This window comes from Acanthopagrus latus, chromosome 19, assembly GCF_904848185.1.
Source record: "Acanthopagrus latus isolate v.2019 chromosome 19, fAcaLat1.1, whole genome shotgun sequence".
Lineage (NCBI taxonomy): Eukaryota > Metazoa > Chordata > Actinopteri > Spariformes > Sparidae > Acanthopagrus > Acanthopagrus latus.
Window position 1 is genome coordinate 3,044,559 of NC_051057.1, and position 23,102 is coordinate 3,067,660.

At 42.3% G+C, this 23,102-nt stretch overlaps 1 protein-coding gene across 5 annotated transcripts in view; it reads right to left on the reverse strand.

Annotated features, from left to right (window-relative positions):
* Positions 1-23,102, reverse strand: part of arhgef4 (Rho guanine nucleotide exchange factor (GEF) 4) — a 129,693-nt gene that overhangs the window by 63,364 nt on the left and 43,227 nt on the right. The window contains exons 3-5 of one of the 5 annotated variants that reach the window (XM_037079545.1): positions 15,584-20,182; positions 11,775-12,047; positions 11,260-11,389 (exon numbers count right to left, since the gene is read on the reverse strand). In XM_037079545.1, the coding sequence (XP_036935440.1) occupies positions 11,260-11,389; positions 11,775-12,047; positions 15,584-20,182 (5,002 nt within the window). Of the gene's footprint in view, positions 1-4,048; positions 4,658-11,259; positions 11,390-11,759; positions 12,048-15,583; positions 20,183-23,102 lie in introns of those variants that run through there. The other 4 variants (XM_037079544.1, XM_037079546.1, XM_037079548.1 and 1 more) reach the window with 4 other exon arrangements.

The window sequence follows — 23,102 nt, forward strand, 5'->3', positions numbered from 1 at the left end:
AGTGTTGGACCCCCAATGGCCACCAGCTGTTAACACGAGAGACCATGCACCATAGCTTGTATTGTATGACTGAAATGCAAAATGGTACTGCTTTAATTGAATGTCTTCATGTGCAACGTACTTGTAATGTGTAATTCTTCCCACCATGCTTGGATTATTATGAAAAATTACAATATATAAGCAGGGATCCTACATATGGAATTTTTACTTCACAAAAAATTAACTAGCATAAAAATGTAATCATACACGATAATATAAATTGTCATTAAAAACAAAAACAAACACTTTTTTCTACTACAGTGCCCAGCAGATAATTATACAACTCCTTCTTTTTCAAATCAAGGGCAAACACAACAAAATGTGTTAGGTGCATGCATTGGACCAACATATCTTCCAAAGTAAATGGCAGAATATCTTTCAGGTGCCTTTTCTTATCTAATACTGCCATGGGCAGGAAGACGTCACTTGGCAGTATTGATTTATATAAGGGTTTTCTGTTCTGCCGCCACAATGAGTAAGGTTTTGTTAAATTTAGGCAGCTAAGGGTGTGAGTCTGCTTCAAACAAAGCATTTGTCGGATCATCTAAGAGCTCTGAAAAACCTTCCTCCACATCTTTCTGACAAAGGAATTGTGGGGGTTGAGTCCATCTATTTATGAAACACTGAGAGTGGTTATTTGGAAAAGGTACAGACACTTTTGCCTTTAGACATGGTCAGGTGACACGCTGTGGAAATGTGTCTGTTTCATACATGCAGAACCCTTTAAAATACTTGGTTAGCATTAGGAAATGATCATTATAGTGGTTAAATGCCAGCGTTGTCTGCTCGAACAGTGGTCTCTGATGTTAAAATCCCATGCTTTGTCTTAACCTCTGACCTCCTCCCCCTGGGGTTTCATGTTGCTATTATAAAATCATGCTAATTTGATGTTTGGACCTGACGGACCACAATCATCCTTCACATGTCCACAAGAGGTCGCTAGCCAAAACAAGGTTGAACCAAATGCTTCTTCAGGTCTAGACAGGAAAGCAGGGAGGGTCGTCCTAAATGTAACACCTTACAGTTATAACTTGATACCTTGTTAGGTAAATGTCATCATGTATTCATGTCGACATGTGGTCAATACAGTAGAATACATCCCTGAGAAATATGAGCAGAAACCATCCACTCTGAAGGGAATGGCAGCTGTAGAACCAGTTTCACAAAAACTAAGCATGAATTAAGATCCAAGAGTCCTTTTTGAACAGAAATGTTTGACTGTATGTTGTGGGCCTTAAATTCACTCAGTTGTCTGCATGTATATGTTCTCCACCGCTTAGCATGGTTTCCAGATGCCACTCTAATATCAGTGCAGACTGGCAGGCTGCAAATGTTAGCATGTAAAGCACCACTAGAGGCCAGGTACTGAAGCACTGATTTTTTTTTTCTTTTTTGATGACTTCGATATCAACCAATTGATAAAGATTGGTTGTGAACAAATTGTGAGCAATCATCAGCAGTCTACCTCCATCAGATAAATGGTAAATGACATTGTGACAATACCAGGACTGCCACAGCAACGCAAGAGAAATCACCACAGCTAAAGACATTATATTCTAAATTTGCTCACACAGTTAAAAATAAGACTCTTCATTTGTAACATCAGTCAGTATCCACATTCACCTTAACATGGCTTTCTGTATTGAAAAAAACTTAAAGCTGTCTGTGATAGCCAACACCTTTGTCTAACAATATCACATGTAGGTACATATGTAACCTTGGAGTAAAAAAGAACGATGAATTGAAGCATCACAGGCCACAGATTGAAACGCAGCCTTCAGCATATGTTTTGTTGACACATAGGACCTAGGTTGTCAGGGTAAGAGATAAAAGGCTGCACTGAGTGTGTGCTATGTGCCTACAGCAGTGTTTGGGAGTTTGGATATGAGTGAAAGAGAGACTGCAGCTACTGAGAAACAAATGGAAAAAGGATTAGGTCAAGGACACGACCATATGTAGCTGTACACCATATGTGACTACACACGCCTTAAAGAGTAATGTACTCTTTGAGTAATGTATGTTTTAACAAAAGCATACAAGCACATATTCTTACTCGTTCCATCACCATCCGAGCAACAAACACCGACTAATGGTCCAATGGGAATATTCAGTGCTATCCGACCCTCCTCCCACTCTACTGTACATCTTCAGCCCTCCTCCTCCTCTGACTCCTCTCCGGAATGTACACACTCCGTACTTAACAAGTTAAAAAACACAGCTCATCACAGACACACACACACACACACACACACACACACACACACACACACACACACACACGCATGTGCGCACACACACACGCTCATTGACAAAGCCATGACGACAACAACTGGGACTCAGAAAAAAGCTAATGCGATGCCATTTCAAAGAGGCAGATGTGCATAAATGCCACAGTGTTCGGAGCTAATATGTCTCCCCATCACTGATTTTGCTGCTCCCAGCTTTGCATTACACAGCAGTAAAAATCCTGAGCTGAAGGCCAGTTCCTCTCCTAGTCCTCTTGCATTCATGCTTCAAGTCTTCTTTTGTCTGTGTTTGCTTCATAAGTCATAATCACAATCAACACTGGCAACAGCCAGTGAGAAGAAGAAGACAACATGATTATGATGTGGACATGACTGACAGTGCAATCACACGTTATCATTGCTGCTGCCCTTGGTGTGGTTTCAAAATGACATCTGCCTTCCATTTTTTCCCCAATGCCATGTAGTAACAAAAACACTGGGGTCTCCTGGTCTTGTCAAAGATACATAATACCTTTATAGAAACCTATCTTATTCCAAAAATGTTAAAAGCTCTATTAGACTGCACTATGTCAAACTGCATCAAGTCTCACCGAATCATCCCCTATTAAAATCACATACCTGTACCTGAGTCGTTTTGGAGCCCATATTGAATTGTCTTACCACTAAACCCAGAGAAAAAAAATGTCTTGGGTTCGATATCAAATAACTGTGGAAACTGCAAAAGAATAAGATCCCCGATGATGGAGGAGGCAAAGAGAGAGAGTGACAGAAATGGAGGTAAATCAAGAGTGAACGGACGGGCATTCACTCGATGGAGAGTGCTCCAGTGTTGTGTCAAAGTCTGTCACTAAGCTGACATGTGTTCCTCCTTACCAGTGGGACTCGAGACAAAACCAACAATATCTATACTAGATGAGTCAATAACAAAACCTGACTACTTATTATTAAAATAAAGGCCTGTGCTTTACTCTGTCTGTTCATTGCACTGAAATTGGGGTTTCCAGGTAAACTGAGATTCCTATGGTTTTCGTTTTGCTTCTGGATGGTAGCCAAACAGCTAGCAGAAGCCATGTTGCTATAGCTGTGGAACCACCAGTAATACCACAGAAAACGCTTGGAGAGAGAGAAATTGAAACATTAAATAAATATTTCTTAAAAGTATGACATGGTGGGTGTGCTAGTAGTCCATGTGTTTCAGACACTGACCATATAATGAATAAAATCCGTGCATGAAACTTTGATGCATGTCATTCCTCCTCTCTCTATATATATAATTGATGTCACTTTCAAATAACCAAAAAAAAAAAAAAAAAACAGTCTCTCTCAAGTACTTGAGTGGGCCACCATGGGTGCAAACAAGCACATACATACACAGTATAGTATGATACCCATGTGTGGAGCAGATGAGCACAGAGATTTCAGACAGTAGAAAGAGGACTAAGCACACTGAAACCTGTGCTGTAAAAACAAAGCTGTTGCTATTTTCTGTCTGTCTTTCTACATGACTAGAAAACCAAGCAGCTGGCCCACCCAAACACATCAACACAGCACCAACCCTGTCAGCAGGTGTCATCTGAATGGCTGGCATGATGTAAGCGTGCACATACAGCAGCACACACTGTACTTCTAATCCAGCCTTAAATAGTGCCCCCTGGCAGTGTGTCAGTGTGCTGGTGTGCACATGTGCTACATACAGTGCACTATCCGTGAGCATCTATGTGCAAGATCTGCAATGATTTGCATCGTGTGTGCACAGCACTTACCTGTGGTGGAATGCAGACTCTCCAAGCTCCAATAGCGAGACAGGACCCCCCTCAAAGTGCCGCCCAAGCTACCTCCTCCTCCGCCTCCACCCATACATCCACCCACCCCGAGACCTCCGTCCACCATGCTGTCCACCCCTCCGCCTGTCGGGCTTCCTCCGTCAGAGTCAGACCCAGGTGACAGCCCCGAGCTGCCGCTGCCACTGCTGCCACAGCTGCCCCCAGGCAGGGGCACGCCCCCCTCTGAGCCCTGCTGGGTCCGCATCCCAATTTGGATGCACAGCAACAAGGGGGGAAACGAAGTGGGCAGTGAAGAAGTAAGTGGAAATTAAGAGGAGGCGAGGCGGCTGAGCAGGTGGTTTATTCCCCCGTCAGGGAGAAAGCGCAAAGGAGGAGGAGGAAAGGGAGGAGGGGCTGGCCTCCTGGCTGATATCTGCTGCTGCACTATTCTATGAAGCAAGCTTCAGCTCACAACTTGCTGCTTCCTCCTTCCATGCACAGAAAAGGAGAGCTGTAGCAACACTCCTCTCCTCCCTTCACCTCTCTGGATCGCTTGTCATACAGTGGCAGCCTCCTCGCTCTCTCTCTCTCTGCTGCTGTTTCTCTGTGTCTCTCTACCCATTTGCACACTGCTTCATTTCCTCACATTAACTCACACAGTCCATCTCTCGCTCTAGCTCTCTCTCTCTCTCTCTCTAGGCTGACATCAGCGGGGGTCCTGCAGGGGGGTTTCTGCAGCTCGACCTTGTCATTTGCCCGCTAGCAACAGCACGGATGGCTCGCTAATGGTGCAGGATCCATTTAGGTGGGGAGACAAAACAGCCAGCCCTCCCTCTATCCACCCCCCTCCACCCTCCCAAACACACACAAGAACACACACACACACACACACAGATAAAATACCACACATAATGTTGGTTTTCTATCCTACAGTGAGCTACAGAGCAGATTTTCAGATTAAATTCCTGGATATATTCAGCTACACTGGGCCTGTGACCGTAATGAGTTCAAGTATATATAATGCAGATGCTCTACAAAAAAGGTGCATCAACATAGTACATATAATATGGATCTGTGTGGCTCTCAGAGGTCTGGAGTTGTAAACAAAATCAATCTCTGACTTATATATAGCAATATCCACTGCATTTCAAAGATATTAATGAAATGACAGATAGTTAGATAGCTAGATAGATAGCTAGATAGCTAGATAGATGGATAGATAGCTAGATAGATAGCTAGATAGCTAGATAGATAGCTAGATAGCTAGATAGATGGATAGATAGCTAGATAGCTAGATAGATAGATAGATAGATAGATAGATAGATAGATAGATGGGGTCAGACATCAGCATTGAGCGAAAATGAAGTGTAAAACCCTAAAACTAGCCCTGTTTTGGTGAGTTTTATTTCATTAATCCCAGTTTAATTCAAATTCACGTGTATGGTTGTTTTTCTTGTTTAATGAGGAAAGTAGAAGAGAATTCCATTTCCTGACATTTTGTGAGTTTATTTTGCTAATTTATTACACTAACAACTGGCATATTTCTCCCAGCTGAAGTTACGGGGGCTATTGGATTATCGCCTCTTGCCAGCACAAAGTGGTAATATGATACAGGATGGGCCAGGGCTAGCTGATTAGCATGCTAACTTCAGTGCCTTTCCCACACAGTACATACGCATATTTAATATAACATCAATGCTGTTGTTTCTTCACACGCTGTTGATATTGGTTTCTTTGAATGTTTCAAACCTGTTTCTGTCTCCACCCCAATACAGTGGACATGAATAAAACTTAATTTATATTCCTCACGGCTTTTAGACTTGACATAAAAAAAAAATGAGATCAATACCACTTTTTAGAAACTATATAAGCAAAAAAAAAAAAACAGAACGGCATTTTTTAATGGAATGACTTTCTTGTGATCTGCCCATCTTCCTTACAGCGATCCCATGTTTGTCGCTGACTTCACTGTTTTGCTCCATCAGCCCACACACAAAATACAGGGTGCCAGGGATGAAAATGTCACAGTGATTGGACAGCAGCAGATGGAGTAAAGCCAAAAAAGCAGATTGCGACACCAAGACAGAGACACCAGATATTATCTGTGGCACAGCACACAGAGACACACGCATAAACATACACACACTAAAGAAAAGCAGAGAAAGCAGAAACTGAAAGAATAGGAAAAAAAAGAAACCGCGCAGAACTAGATAGTACACCCTACCAATCGGAATGCTGAAATTCCTTCTAATACGGCTTCAATTGTGCCATAATTAATAAGCAGTCCAAAGCCAGTGTCAGTTAATGAGTAATGGTTAGATCTAAAACCACACACCTGAGGTGCATGACTCGAACATATAATTTGTAGGAATCCCATATCAAAGTGCTTGAACTTACTTTTTCTATTTTGTATATTTTGTTGAGCAGTGTGCAGTTGCGTGCATTATCCCAAATGTTTCCAACAATGCTGAAACCTAGAGAAATCCAAAAGTTCACTCAAAATAACTCAAAAGCGTGTTTTATAAGGATGCTGATGCTTCTTTTGGGTCAGCAAAAGAGACTCATGTCAGATAGATTTTCATCAGCAACGGTGGTTGTTTATTGATGTGCTCACAACCACCAAAGTGCGTGAGGATCATTCATTCATTTTCCATAACCATTTATCCTTAACAGTGACGAGGGGGGTGGAACCTATTCCAGTCGACACTGGGCGAGTGTTGGGGTACACCCTGGACAAGTCGCCAGTTCATCACAAGGCTGACATAGTGAGACTAACAGCCATTCACCTTAACATTAACACCTACGCATCCACACTTATGAACATTTTTATGGCTTTGGGAAGAAGCCACACCCAGCCAGGTCTCAAACCCAGCACTGTGCTTCTTGCTGTGAGGCAACAGTGCTAACCACCGTGCTGTCCGATCATTTGTTTTTATTTGCTTTGCTCATGAAGAGTTTATCTGCAACAAAAAGCCAGATAACTTTATTACATTAGCCTTGAGCTGATGGTAGCCACAATGGTAGTACATTTTGTTTTGATAGAGAGCCCCCCAGAGGCAGAAGTTGCATACTGTATGATAACAGCTGACTGTCCGATTTTTCAAGTTCAGACCACCATTATGAAGAGGTTCCAGCAAATTAAACAACCTTAAAGAAGATTACATAAGAAACAGAGATATATCACTGAACAGATTATCTGTGCTCTGCTGGGGATCCCAATGATGCATATTACTGTGTAAAAAGTGCCTTATTGTGTGTGTGCAGTCCCCCTCTGTGAGTGAGGTTGCACTTGTCTTATGATTGAACTCATAATTCAATCTAGTCAAATGAATTAAAATATACTGAGGACATCTGCAGAAAGACCTTTTTTTTTAGGACCTGTTTGATACAGCCATTAACACTGCAATGGGAAAGTCTAAGGAGCCCAACATTGCTCTGAAAGAGTGCATTATTGATTTGAAGTCAGGAATGTCTAAGGAGCCATTTCAAGAAGGAGGATAATCTCCAAATTCTTCACGAAAACCTAAAATCATCAGCAGAAGACTGGGTTTTGGGTGCAGTTGGGTGTTCCAACAGTACAATGATTCCCAAACCACATCACAAGTGTTAAAAGAATGTCTAAATCAGGCTAGGTTTTGGGATAATCTTCCCAAAGTCCTAGCATGAACCCTATCAAGGACATGTGGACTGAAAAAAACAAGTCTGTACCAGGAAGCCAACAAATTTAGATGAATTTCACTGATTGTGTCAAGAGGACTGGTTAAAATCCAGCTATCTATCTTGTCGTCACTGGTAATAATGTGATGGACACAACAGTGGACAAACATCTGATTATAACACAATACAAATCAACAGCACCGCAAACTGTATCCTCAAAAAAAACCAACAAAAAAAACAAACATAAGTTGAATCAATACCTCATTAAACTGTTTCAACTAAAGCTATACATAGAAGAAGAGAGAATTGCATTTCAGCAGTGTCATTTTTAGGGTTCAAGATAGAAGCTCTGTACTGACCACATGTGTCTACTGTACATTTTTGGGATATAAATTAAGTTTAAAAGAGCCATATCAGAAGGTCCTAAAGGTCTAATTTTCTTAAAGCAAGAAAGAGATATTTCATAATATGAACATTAATTTACTCATGCATGTGAGAATATTAGCTTTTCTTTTGAAAAAAGAAAAGCTTTATGATGTGATAATGTCTTCTAACGCCAAGGTATCCAAAAAATATAATATGGTAGTTGTAAAAATCAACATATAAGCCAGTATGGTATTGGTATTTAGCATTTTTCTGATTATCAGTCTCAGTTTTTCTTGTGTCTGATAATTGATCAAAAATATAAATTAAAAAAATGTACTACTTTAGCTCTGATGCAGCGTCCTTTTCAGTCAACACTGTGTTCTCAATCAAAGTTGCTCCATCTTAGTTGTAATACAAGAAAGTCAAAAGTCAAAGCCTATCAACTCTAAATGTAGTGAATTGGAGGTGGCAGAAAATGGAAACATTCCAGTAAAGTACCTTTAAAATTAGTACGGTAGTAGTACAGTATTTGAGTAAATTGTGCATAGTTACATTTCATCACTGGTTATTCTAAACTTTGACACTGAGATTTTCATGTTGACTGCAAATGCATACCAGTTCCAAATATCTGTCACTGGTCTACAAGATAACATATCAGTCGATCTCTAATATGAGCCGGTACTGAAACATTTGAAACAACACATTGCCCTAAATGTTTCACATGATTCTCAGTGCTGGTGTGTGTCAGTGCGATGGCTAAATGTTTTGTTTGTTGGTTGGTTGGTTGGTTGGTTTTAGCAAGAGTGGTAAATGTCACACAAGCCCAACAAGAAATAAAAAGAGCATGCAATAATTTGTTGTCCCCAAAGAATCTGACGGCCTCTTGCTATCTGTATGGTTCTGTGACCAGTCAGAGGGACGTTCTGAGCTTTGAGTTTCAATGAGACTTTACTGCAGCCAGCAGGTTAAATAAGGAACTTCACTCTGAAGGTTCTGTGTTCATATCAGCCTCAACCATGGTGCGCCACGTGTTTGTGTTTATAGCACAGGTGAAATGTAATCCGTGAGTCAGTTTAAATTACACCCAGGACAGATTCAACATAGACTGACAAAGCTGAAATAGGCTTGGACCTTCCAAGACCAGGCAGCAGAGATAATGTGTGTGAACTGAAGGCAGACAGACAGACAGACAGACAGACAGACAGACAGACAGACAGACAGACAGACAGACAGACAGACAGACAGACAGACAGACAGACAGACAGACAGACAGACAGACAGACAGAGGCACAGTGCTGCATACACATTTAGTCTGACAAATGACAGACAGGATATAAGACACATTTCCACATATAACTGCTGTATTATTTTCCAGTGACCATATTTCTAAGGTGGCTTTGTGGGTCACTTCTCTTTTTTATGAAGAGTCATGATCTGTTTCGATGTCAGACTGTGAGCGCGATCAGATCGAACATCCCTGATCCGTACCTCTGGCTTTTCCATACACACAGACGCCAGCATGCCTCTGCTGGGCCTCTGATAGTACGCATCAGTCTCCCCTCTCCACATCTGTAACTTTTTCACAGACAGGGATAGTGCTGGGCGGTATACTGGTTCACACCGAATACCGTTGTATATACAGGGACACGGAGGTTCTACGGCTGAGAAAATGTGGTGCCAAAAGAAAGGCAGGTCTGACGGCGATGTAAAGCGGTGTGAATATACACTTGAACTGTTATAGATTTTTTAAGGTGAGCCTTGTTTTAGGTGGTTTATTTCTCTTTTTCTCTGGACTCCGTTCACTGCAGTACAAAGCTGAGCATCCAGGCTGGAGCGGCTCTCTACTTCTCCAAACTCCAACTCCAAGATATGTACTTTATATGACCCCACGTCAACAAACACAAACTATCCCTTTAATAGCGGGGGTTTAACATCAGCATGTGTTTGACTGAGGAGGTGAGAATATGGGCCATGAGTCTATAATTAAGTAAATCTATCAAGTGTCGCCACATTTCTTCCGATGCATATGTTGAACGTCACTGTTCACGGCCAACTTGGTGCCTCACGTCACATCACATGTTTATGCCAACACCAGTGGAGGCTTTTTGGGAAAGAAGGAAGATTAAACCTCCCTTTTAGATAGACAGGACGGCAGAGTGCAGCCTTTACCTTGCAGCAAATGTGCCGCCGTTTTCCATCTAAAAGGGGCTAGTAATTCCTCTGTCAACCAGTAGAACATGCTGGGAACACCTGATTATGCATGAAAAATAAAAAATACCGTCATATACCGTGAAACCCTTTTGAAAAATACCCTGATATACATTTTTGGTCATACCGCCCAGCACTAGACAGGGAGGCAAAGAATCAACGCATGATTCCCACACTGAAAGAAAGGGCAGTGTGAATGGGGCTACAGCCTGTAGGGGGCCAGAGTTGCAAAAAATGCCAAATCTACAAAATCATGCTTTAAAAATAATTAGGGTCATTAGAGTCATTTCATGCATCTTCAAGCCTGCAATTTCCTCATTATCTTGATATACTTATTTAGGGTAGAAAAGTCTTTATCCTTGTCTGGAAGTGGTCCAATGTAGCATCTTTATTACTGGGATGGTACAAACCTGGAGGGTGCCAAACTTCCCTCCATGATTGGGACGAGGAAGGGCTCAATTCTGCAGCTTGATACAGGTCTGAGTGACCCTCGCTCTTATCCATAACAATGGATACCTTAACAGACAAATTGCATTACAATTTGCCTTTCATTCACTAATTCACATGCACGCGCACACACACACACACACACACACACACACACACACACACACACACACACACACACACACACACACACACACACAAAACTGGTAGCAGAGCTGCCATGCAAGGCACTGGTCTGTCCTTAAGGAGAAACTGGGAGTTCAGTGTCCTGCTCAAAGACATTTGACACCTGCATAAGATTGAACCCCAAACACAGCAACTGGTAGACAACCTGACCTCTCATCTCACACCACACAGGCAAACCATTACACAAAATAAATAAATGTGGTTTTGGCTAAAGATATCATCTTGTAACCAAAATGTCACAGATTCAAAATGGTCCAAGAGCTAGTCCATCATTTGACAACAACAGGTGACTCTGAATAAGAGTGCAGCATTGAAAAATACAGAAGACTGAACCAGTGACTACTTACAGGAGGCGGAGATGTGTCTTCTCCAGCCCAGGCAGTCAAGACCGATGGGGGTGCTCTGAGAGAAGCAGTGGGCCCTGAGGGGCATCCACTGGAAGGCCTCCATTGGCCCCAAGGTGACCCCAGCTTCAGCCTGTAGAAATAGAAGAGGATTCATTCAAATTGCTGATATTATCACTGACGTTCATTAGTTTTCTGAACCTGGACATGGAAAGACAATCATTTATTAGATAAAATCCAGTGATATGCAAAGAAATGAATGGGCATGCACAAATAAAAGTGTAAAGTGTGAAGAGTGGAGAAAAAAGATTACGAAGACATGCCTGAAACAGAAAGTAAAGCAATGACAGACGCCCTGGCTTCACATCTTAAGAAAAACTGTCAGATGCCACCAGGGAGAAACAAACTGTCCAGGAAGAATGGAAACTCAGGAGCAGGGCAGAGAAGGAGGAAAATGAGGATTACAAAGACTTCCAAGGTATGGATCTTTGTTTGCAGCTCACCGCGCCACATCTCACTTTGTCCATGTCTTCAGACAACAGTGTGTTGAGTTGGCCCAGACTCCCCCTGATGGCTCTGGTCAGTTTGCATTTGCATTTCTTTTGCTCTTCAATCCAGAGGTCATCTGAACACTTTCGCCTTTGCTGCCGGCCCCCTACATCACAGCCCACATCCACCCAGCAGCCACTCATCAGCCCAGCAGAAACTACAGAGGCCTTCCCCTCTCCTTTCATCTGCAACAGCTTTCTTGTTCTGGACTGGCTGGCAGGTCGCCCACCGATTTGTGTGCCCTTTTGATAGCACAGTGAACTGGTTAGTGACAGTCATCTCGACTATACAAAATCGACTCCCTGTGGCTACCTACAAAGGGTAACCAATTTTACACATTAAAGTTTGTTAACAGGTCTATGGGATTACTACTGCATATGTAAAAGAAAATAAAAAAAAATAGCACTCCAGAGGTAGCAGTATGTTATTTATCATCATTATATTGTGGGTAAGGCACCAGTGTCACACTCAGCCATTACATGGATTTTGCCATCAGTGCCTATATAAAATAATGTGCTTGATTGTGGCTGTGATATACAGCTAGAGGGCTAAACACATAATCTAGAACTAAAGCCACATCTCTTAACAACTACTTTGGGAAGTAGTACCTCTGGGGCAGTCTCTCAGCCTGGAGGACTGACCATCACAGTGATTTTCTTTTTTCAATACAAACCCATATAAGTTGCCAAAGACAGTTACAGTTACTACGTTACTGTTGTTTGGTCGTGTAATGTTGCTTTGTGGGACATTCTCTTACCACAGCTATTCTGCCTAGTTGCTACTGTAGCACGCTGGAGCAACATTGCAGTATTTAGTATTAAGGGACAGTCAAGAGAAACTGTGTGGACTGCAATTAAATAAAAAAATAAGTTTGCAACTGTTTTCACATGCCTTGATGTGGAACGTAAAGGGATATTCTAGTGTAAGTTTAATCCATGGTCTAACACACTGTGACATAGAGTAAGACCCCCTTAGAAAGGAGTTTGTCTGTGTGTTTTTCGCTTATTCTTGACATCCCCATCAGTATTTTTCTATACCGTATTCATCTCCACTGCTTTTGTATTAGAGATCAGATGAAGTTAAGCTGGAAACTAACACTGGTGAGGGTGATACAGGGAGAGCCAGCACTGCAGATTTGCAGGTAGGTGCTGTTATGAAGGGTGAGGTCATTTTTTGTTGATCATGAGATGAAGGTTTGAACCATCACTATTTTGCCATACCTTATTCACCTAACCTTAAAGGGTTAGGGTGCTTGTAGTAACTGCAGTCTCATTGCATTGTGTGACATTGTGACATCACTCCTAACTTCTAGTTACTTTTAGGTTGGATATTCGGCCGATATTCACTCAGATCCAGCCGCGACTTTACTGAGGTTCACCCAGTGTTAGCAGCAGGAGGACGGCTAGCTCACCTCCCAGAGCCTCGCGCTGAATCACTGGACACTGATTTAGGAACCGTCATTAAATTACTTAGCATAAATACATTAATACAAAATAATTGCAGTTTTTTCAATATCTTCCATGTCATGTGACCCAGTGACTCCAAACCAGCAGCAGATTGTATTAGTAAACTGGATGAATGAGACACAGCTCGTTTTATTGTATCTTAGTGCTTCCTCTATTTTATATGAATATTAATATACAGAAATTATGATTTTTTTTCTCAATAGCTTCCATGTCATGTGCCCCACTGACTTCTGAAACAGATTCTGTTTCCATGAAAAATCTATTATAATTAAGAAAATAATGGTAAAAAAGTTCTCCAATGCTCAAGAGGTTAACATGTTTTCAAGCAGCAATGTCATGCCCCCAGACCCAACTAGTGTCGCCAGGTTACCGACTCAGAGCAGCACTGCTACAAAACAGTCTAGGGGAAACACTGTGTTCTAAGAATTTTGGACATGTGGGGCAAACTATTTCTTTCTTAGCTGAAGCTGACAACGGGACAAATAAATGTAAAGAGAGACCTAGTGGAGCCGTATATTTCGATTAACAGATCTGGTTTCCGATATGTGTCCCCCCAAATGTTAAACTAATTCCTACGCCCCTGCTCAGATGGCTCTGTTGTTAATGTTACATGAAAGCTTCTGCTCTGTGAACAGTCAGTGTGTCTGTTGCTGCTGTATGTAGATGATCTTAACAGACAAGCCTGTGGTACACTGACTATTGTACTTACATAAATGCACTCCTGGGTTTTCATCAAATAAATAACATTGAGGGCCTAATCCTGCCCATTGTTTAACCAACATTTTCAAGAAGGCTCTTCAGAAAATAACATGTAAGTCTGTCCCTCACTTTTATTTCCATTTGAAGCCAATAAACACATAGATTTGGTTTTTAAATGGTTTTCCCTGCTTCCTTACACTGCCATATAGAGTGAAAGAGGTAGAATGTTTTGAGCATTTCTGTTATGTTTGTAGTACCATGATATGTCCTATTGCCCATGCCTATTAAGCGCCACGATTTTTAAAGGACGGAGAACTTCTAGAATAAACAAGACGACATCTCTGGTTCTGCTGCATGGTACTGCAATGTTACCCGTGGACTGCTTTTCAAAACCTGTTGCCTAACATACTAGAATGCCACTACATGCCACAACTGGAGCCAATTCATCAAATTGCATTCAGCTTCTTCTGCAGCCTTAAAAGGCTTTATACAACTTTGTTCGTATGCAGTAGTACACACTGTAATGTGTAAAATTGTTAGAACTACCCTTTAACTCTAGATTGTAACTTGGGACAAGTATGCAGTCATTTTTGTCAGAGTGTAATAAACAGCATCACACAAACTACACCACACAGGCCTCTATCGTTTAACAAAAATATTCACAAACTATTCCAATTATTATAACTATTTGTGAATATTTTTGCTTTCGAGGATATAGTCATAAGAATAATCATTAGCAAACTACTTTACTCATGAGTCAGTCAAAATGAGCTTCCAAGCTCAAATTTTTCCTTTTGCCAGATAACATTGCAAGGCAATGTGAATTCTCAAGTGCTATACTTGTGAATATTGCCCTTTATGCATTAGAGGCCACATCGCTTTAGGTGTGTGTGAACAAAGGAACAAGTGAATGTAAAATATCTGCACAAATTGTTCTGATCATGTGATTGGTCGGCTGTTGGCAAGGCTTAAGGGTATTGTGTACTGAGTGGGTGTTTCTCTTAGGGAAGTAATTGCACTATAATCTTGTTTTGTTTCATGTGGGATGAAACCACAAGAGGGGGCTACTTGTCAAGTTATCCTGCTTTGGCTCTGCATATCAGGAATATTGTAGGAACTGCCATAGAGGTAGTACTACAGTAAACATCTAACTCACAGAACGGAAATCTTCGATTTTACTAGGGCCAAAAGGAAGGAGTTGACTCTGCTGTTTAATTCCCCCTCTTCATTTAGTTCACAGAGACACTTGGGAATAGGTTCTTGTTGTCTGTCCCAACCCAGATACTGAAAGAGATAAATACACACCAGTAGCCACTACAGACTGACTGGTCTTTGATATTGGCCTTTTCCTCTATTTCATTCCAAGCCAGAATTGGTAACTAGGTGGCAGGGATGAATCACTGAGGTCGCTGAGACCCCACTTGCATCTTGTGCCTGTACAGGTATCCTTATAGTGATGTTCAAAATACAAAAAGGACGGCCTGCAGTTACACAAATCAGAAATCCGAATAAGGTGAAACACTGTGATCGAGATTTGTAAAGATGTTAAAATGTCTTTTATTTTTATAATTTACAAAAATCTGCTCTGTGTCTGTGTCTGTGTGTTTTCTTACCTCTACTTCGTTGATGGAGCCAATGGCATACAGGCTGATGTGTGACTGGCTGTCTATTCTGCACTCTGCTCCATCCAGAGGGCTCAGGCTGAGACACAGAGGGCTAGCTGAGGGTTTTAGCGTTTTAGGTTTCTCGGGGGGGTCTGTCAGTCCTTCCACACTAACCGACTGGCCCAGAAGGATAGGAGAAACAGAACTGGCCCTTGCTGAGCGAGGGTACTGAAAAATTTTGCGCTGAGCTGCTGGCCTTGGGCTGTTAGGTTTAGGGCTCATTGGCCGTAGGGGGCTCTCAGTGAAGCCCTCGCTGGCCGTTGGCTGAGACCTGATCGAGGATGGTGAAAGTTGATGAGTAAGGGTGGCAAGTGAGCAGAGGCTCCAAGGTGAGACTGGACAGGTGAAAGTGGGTGGTGGGACTGCAGAGTCATCTAAAAATGGAGGTATGCCAGACACGCACACTGTGGCAGGTAGACAATTTGGGGAACACTTTCTTCCATAGTCCGTAGATCTGCCTCCGTGGGGGTTTTCCTCTCCAGTCCCTTGTGGAACTCCCCTCTTGGAGATGGGATCAGTGTGGCGGAGAGCTCTGAGGGAGGATGGTGACCTTGGAGTGCTGAGCCTGTTCAGGAGTGGAGAGGATTTTAACTCTCCACGGTGTTCCCCAGAAGCCATGTGACTACATTCCCCATCTGGCAGTGAAAGAGTTCTTTTCAACAGCTCAGCCTCCTTGGCCCTTTTTAGCTTCCTCCCGGATGGTGTGGCTTTACCTGAATTGACATCAGTCCCCATAGTGGCCTGCTCTTCATTCTCCTTATCCATCAAGCGGGACTCAAACAAGCTGGAAAGAGACTTGTGTGCTTGTGCGAAGCGCATACGGATGTTTAAACTGTCATTGCTCTTGCTCCTCTTGTAGGTCTGCCCATTGGGTGACTGGACTTGGCTGTGAAGAGGGTTGTCTTGGCACAGTCCTCCATTGTCTTCCCCACTACTACTGTGGCTGACCAGCTGACGTACGTGGCGAGTGTGGGGAGTAGAGGAGAAAAAGCCACAGTCCTCTTCTATCTCATAATGCAAAGAGGATTTATTGAAGAGGTCACTACTGATAAAAACCTCATCATCTGAGTTTTCCCTCTGTGGCGCTTGCTCAGGCAAAAGACCCTCACCTCCCCCATCTGATGACTCCTGGGGTACCTTCTCACTTCTAGCACCCTTTGAGCCCTTAGCCTTCCTAAAAGAAGGCATTTTAGCAAAGACAGAAAACTTAGAGCCTTTATTTCCTGTCTGGTTGCCCTTTGTTTTGTTTCTCTTGGTCAGTTTGTCAGGGTTGGCATTTGTGGATGAAATAGCCAAGTGAGGATCTTCTAACTCATTGCAGTTGCTGCTAGCTGAGGTATAAGACTCAACATCACAGGCGACAGTCATTAGTCTACTGCACTTGTCCTTACTACTATGTAGGAGTGGTGTTGCTGGGTTCACCTCAGGTTCTAACTCAGCTGTGGTTAAAGGGTCTTCCTCCTGCTCAGGCTCGTGGTGTGGACTATTGAATATGTCCCCTGATAGGTTAACATTGTCCTCAACTCCCTCTGTAGGCCTCATGATCTCATATTCTTTCTTTGTTTCTATTCTTAAATTATCCTCTGTTGTGCCACAACTTTCCAGTGAACGCTCAGCCTCAACAATTGGTGCTAAACTGCTCACAGCCAGCAGGTTTAGGCTGACATCAGGGTGTGAGTATCTAAGATTCCTGGCCTCCTGCTGTGGAGATGGCAAGCTGATTTCCTTGTGCTCTCTGCATTCCTCATCCAGAGCATGTTTCTTAAATGATTTGGTCAAGCTGCCTATGCTTTCATTAGGTAAGTAGTGATCCCCTGGTTGGCTACAATGGTGACTCTCTTTAGATTTACTGTCAACTAATCGGCCTCTGATCTCTGAATTTAAGGGCTCAGAGCTTTCATGTCTTTCAGAGTTAGGACACTTATAATCTAGACTTTCAACAAATGTCTTTTCGGTTTTAAGGTTTTCTAGCTCATTTGCTGGGCTTAAATGGCTGTGGCTATCAAGGTCTTTCTCCAGAAAAGATTCAGAGTCCTCACTGCTCCAGTTGTGTTCGTGGTCAAGTGGAGACAGGAACACCTCGGAGTCTTCCTGAGATATGATATCTTCCGTCACTTTTGTTGATGGCTCAACCACGGGGCAATTTATTCTCTCATTACTTTTGTAGTTGCTGTGGGCTCCCCCTGAGAAATAGCTTACTTCCTCTCCTCTCCCCCCTGCATTTACACTGGTCTTGCTGTTATTGTTAGAGTCTGAGAGCGGATCAAAAGAGGCTTGCGGGCTGCAGGGAGGTTCCGGGATCTTCAACTCCAGCTGAAGTTCCTTAACATGACTAGAAATTCTGCTGACAGTAGAGTCTACATTTGTCGAGGTAATAGCCTTTTGTGCTACATCTGGGCGTTCTTGGCTAGAGTCCTGAATGGACTCAGTAGCAGCAGGACATGTTGGTGTTTTTCCTATCTCTCTATGCACATGCCTAGCAAAAGAGGCATCTGGAAAACTGGGAATTGCTTTAGCAATTACTCTCAGCTCTCTGCACTCAGAAAGCTCTGTTATACCAAGCTTCGACAGTGGAAGTTTTACTTTGCTTATTGCATCTACACTTTGTTCCTGGTCAAGATAAAAATGACTGAGCTCCACCTCCTGCTCCTTGTTTTGCCTTTGTAGAGAGCACGGTGATCCTATCCTCCTCGCTCCCTCAGAGTTCTCTGATAACAAAGGGGAGATATCCTCTGCTCCTTGGCCATGAGAAAAGAAATGCAGATTATTTGAGAGTGGGTGATGAGGCAGACATTCCTCTGGCTCCTCACCAGCGTCAGATTGAGTATGAGTTGAATCACGCCCTGAAAACCAGAGCTTTTTGATAGAATGGAGCTGTCTATGAGGAGGTATTTCAATAGTAGTACCCCTCTGATTGAACCGATACGGGATTAAATTCTGTGTTCGACCTGGATCTTGCCATGGTTGTGACCTTGTGGTCTGAGGGTGTTTTTGTTCTGTTTGCTCCTCCACACCTGAGTCTACTAGCAACACAGGTGAGGCCAGAGCAGAAACCTCTGGAACAACAGTCAGCTCAGTAGCACAGGTATCCAATGGATAACAGGCTGTGGTCTCAGTGGAAAATGTGATAGAGGAACAGATTTCATTTACTGTCCCCGGTGGTTTAGTTCCCTCTGTTGTACTGCCAACACACCCAAACTGATCTGCCTGGAAGCAGACACCTGACACCCGTGCCTTATCCTGTGGCTTTGTTTCACTAGTACAAACCTGAGGGTGGATCTCTGACAGTCTTCTGATGGGTCCCTCTTCACACGAAGTGCCTGAGCAACAAATATCCACCTTTTGTGCCGATACATTGATTTGAGTATTGACAGACTTTGTGTTATGTGATACACTATTTGTCTTTGAACAGCGAGCTTCTGTGACGTTTGGACTTGATCTGACAATTTCTGTAACTAACTCAGATTTAGAGCGTGCTGGTGCGCAAATACTGTCTAACGATCGTGCATTTATTTTTTGATGTGTTCCAAGTGTGTTAGAATTATCCTCCCCATTCTCACACGAGTCCCTTTTGTCCTCATTATGCACTTTTATAACTGCATGTGTCTCTCTGTCTCCATTGTTTATACCCTGTTGATCTAAACTCTCTCTCTGTCTGTGACTGTGTCTATTAATACAGTCACTGTTGCATCTATTTAAACATGTGTTTCTCTCTACAGTGCTGAGCAATTCAATGTTCTCTACTTCTACATCCTGAACATTATAGATGTGTTTTCTATCTGTGATTCTTGTCTGTAAACTTGTCTCATGTTCATGTGTGCATTGCTGTTGTTTTGTCTCCAAAATCTTGTCCTCTGTGGTATCTATAAGTATAGTGCATGTTTCTGAGTCTGTAAGTTTATTCCGCCTGTTGGGATCGCTTTCCTCAGGGTGCACAAATGACTTCACTTCTTGAGTGTCTGGTGGACTAGTTACCTTTGTGTCAAAGGTGTCTGTGTTGTGTAGCCTTTGTATATTTAAACTGCGTTGCTCCGCGCTCCATGTGACTGGAGTTTCTGTGGACTGCTCCTGGTGCAAGTCTAGTTTTGGTTTATGTGTACTTAGATGAGATTGGATCTCAACTGATCCCACGTCTCTGGTGGCCAGCTTCAGGGGACTATTAGGGTCCCCGCTGTTCTCTGGACTTTTCCTCCTGCTACATGTGGATCGGTCAAAATAAGTCGCTGTGGCATCTTTGAGGCCATCCTTGGTTGTCACTGACTCTCTCTGCCGGGCTTTACTCTGCCCAGTGTGGAAGCTGCTGCCTGTTGTTCTTTGATCAATGTAGGTATTCTCCAGTCCCAGGAGGGCATCCAGTGAGTCCTCTGCATCTGGACCCAAATCTGACAGGGTGTCACTGTGCCAAGAGCGGGAGTCAAAATACTCATCGGATGTGTCACCCCCTCCTATTCCTCTCTCGCACCATTCCAGGGAGTCAGCGCCCAAATCCCCCTCCTCTAAACATAATCCTTCAGAGAGGTGGGGGGAGTCTTCAAGGGCTTCCTGGGGCTGTTGAGACAGTAAAGAGAAGGAGGGTGAGATAGCAGTAACAACAGGGGGTTTAACACAAAGCCATGAAAAATTTTACATTCGATCCTCATACAGTGATACATACATGAGCTGCATAAGCACAGTTATTTAGAAGGCACTTTGTAACCTCCAGAGTAAGTCAACCAAATTCACAAATCAGCAAGTCGTTAAGATTGAATCTAAAATAACTTAAAATTACTTGTCAAATATAAAGTGTTAAAACATTCTTCTATTAAAAGTGGAATATCTGACTTTTTTTGCCCCTAGTTAAGTTGTGGGGAAAAAAAGAAAAAAATACATCTAATCACACACTGGTCATGAAACTCAGATTAAACTGTAAAATCAGGCAGTGCTGATCAAATATGAATTAAGATTTTATTAGTGCATAGCCTATTTGTTACCTTAAATCTTGTTTTGATATTTAGTGTGCAGTAACATGCACATGCACTTACATGCATGCATGGCTAGCCGGGCTACCAAAGCAACAAAGAGAGAAGCTCATGGAGGGAGTGTGTAGTCGTTCTCTGTTCAGGGCACCATTATACCACTGTAGGGGTGGAACCATAGACATAATATACGTAGACACCTCATAGACTGACGCTGCCTATTGGAGCTAATGTATCAGCGCGGCCACCATCTTGGATGGGTCTCCAATGCTCTCCCCCTACATTTATTTCTACTGAAGAAGGTGTATCCACAACTACAATAATCATAACCTCTCGAATTTTTACCGGATTTTCACACGGTTACAAACGGCAGAGATTTAGTTACGATATAGGGCGCTGTCACAAAAATAATAATATTGCAACCATAAACTGCACAAAATATGGTCATAGTTGCTCGCTCTCTGTTGATTCCGATTGACTCTGGTGCTAGCCTTCAGTGAGGAGACCCAACCAAGATGGTGGTGATGTGGGATTACGTTCTAGCATGCGATGAGGCATCTGTGTATGTCTATGGGTGGTACAGTTCATCAGAAAAATCCGTCCCGTTCGGTACGCTTATCACGGTTCGGGGCGCGTGTGTACCACTCGGTTCATAGGCACGCGCAACTTCTTTTTCTTATTTACTAAGGAGGCGAAGTGTGTACACTCCAGAGCAGCAGGTGGCGGCACTGAGCTGGATGCCAACCGCCAGTAAACAAGAAGATGAAGAGCTACGAGTCGGCTGTGTTTCCAGCAGCTAGCTTGCGAGCTTCGATGCTGGAAACACAGCCGACTCGTCAGAGCAGGAGAGTGCAAACAGCCGGCTACATTCTGAATGAGTAGCAGACGAGTGAGTGAAGTCTCTGGGTTAGACTTCCTCCAGTCAGCGTGAAAAGCACATACCTGTCAGTGTACAACAGAAGCCATTCTTCCACCTCTGAAATAACATAATGTTACACAATGTTCTGCAGGTAGCCAGAGGCAACTGTAGGTTTGGTGTATAAATGTAGCATAATAAAATGAAATGAGGTCGATCGATTGTTGCAAAATAAAATAATTTATATGTAAATATTTTTATATAAATATTAAGTAGTATATTGTAAGTAGGCTATTATAATCTCTATTTGGGAACTTTATCCATTTACACCATTCCAACCTCAGTACTCTATTATTTATTTGTTTTATTTTGTTTTATTTTTTATGTTGTTATGTGTTTTATTGCATTGTGTTTTTTACAACATTAGTGGTTAAGAGACAATGGGCTAGGACTGAGTTTCCATGGTGATTTTGCAATACTGACTCAAGTGACTTGCACAACCCAGTTCAGTTTAGTGAGTGACTCATAATGACTCGAATCCGTAAAAGGAACCATGTTTACCAGCTCTACTCCAGGGCTACTGAAAGTTTCCTGACTGTGACTGCCCACTACATTACATTAGTGACAGTGAATAACTATTTGTTCTTATCATTTGTTAAAGATAACTTTCTTTGCCAAATAAATGAAAAGCATGTTGGAACTAGCAATATCACCTCTGTTGCAGTGCCAGAATATTATCTACTTTTAACCTAAGACTGTCACAATGATGTAGCAAATGTCAGACTGCCTCATTCTTTCAGTTTTAACCTGACTATACAAGACATAATTGATTTTCCTAACGATCAGTGTATACCGAACCAAACCGAAAACCGTGACCACAAAACCGTGATATGAACCAAACTGTGGATTTTGTGAACCGTTCCACCCCTACACCACTGTATCTTTATACAGCACAGAGGTGTTTATAAAATAAATGTTTATACATTTTCCCTTTTAAGTCAGCAAAAATGTTATTGAGGTTATATGAAGTTCGTATTTTTTTCATCGTCTGCTGCTTATTCTTGAAACTCTCAGTGTCTACTTTCTATGGTATTAGTTGGTTGACAGTGGAGAGCCAGCAATGTTTGAAGACAAGCTGTGAGGTTTTGTGCTGCAAACTGGAGAAATCTTATATAGCCTCTTTGGGTTGATGACACGAGGCTTCCACAACTACCATTTGCAATTTAGCACTTATCTCTCATGTTAAAATGCTAAATTTGTATTTCACTCAGAAAGTGGACTCTAGTTAACCTTGCTTGATAATGTAACTCACAGTCTGCTAGCACAACATACAGAGTGATGGAGCAAGGTATGCTACTGGAGTAGAACAGGCTGAAAAGTTGATGAATTGAAGCAATATAATGAAACATTATTAGTAGAGCCCATTTGATACTGGAGTTTTGGGGTTGTTCCATAACTGAGGAGTAAAAAGAAAAAATCCAATGGTGATATATTGGCCAATTTTCTTAAACAGAATTTATACATAAACATTTTGGCAATGACAGCTGTGCTAAAGATATACACACACACACACACACACACACACACACACACACACACACTGCAATTCTGTAATTGTAATGAAATCCTCCAAAGTAAGATTTTTACTTACTGTCCA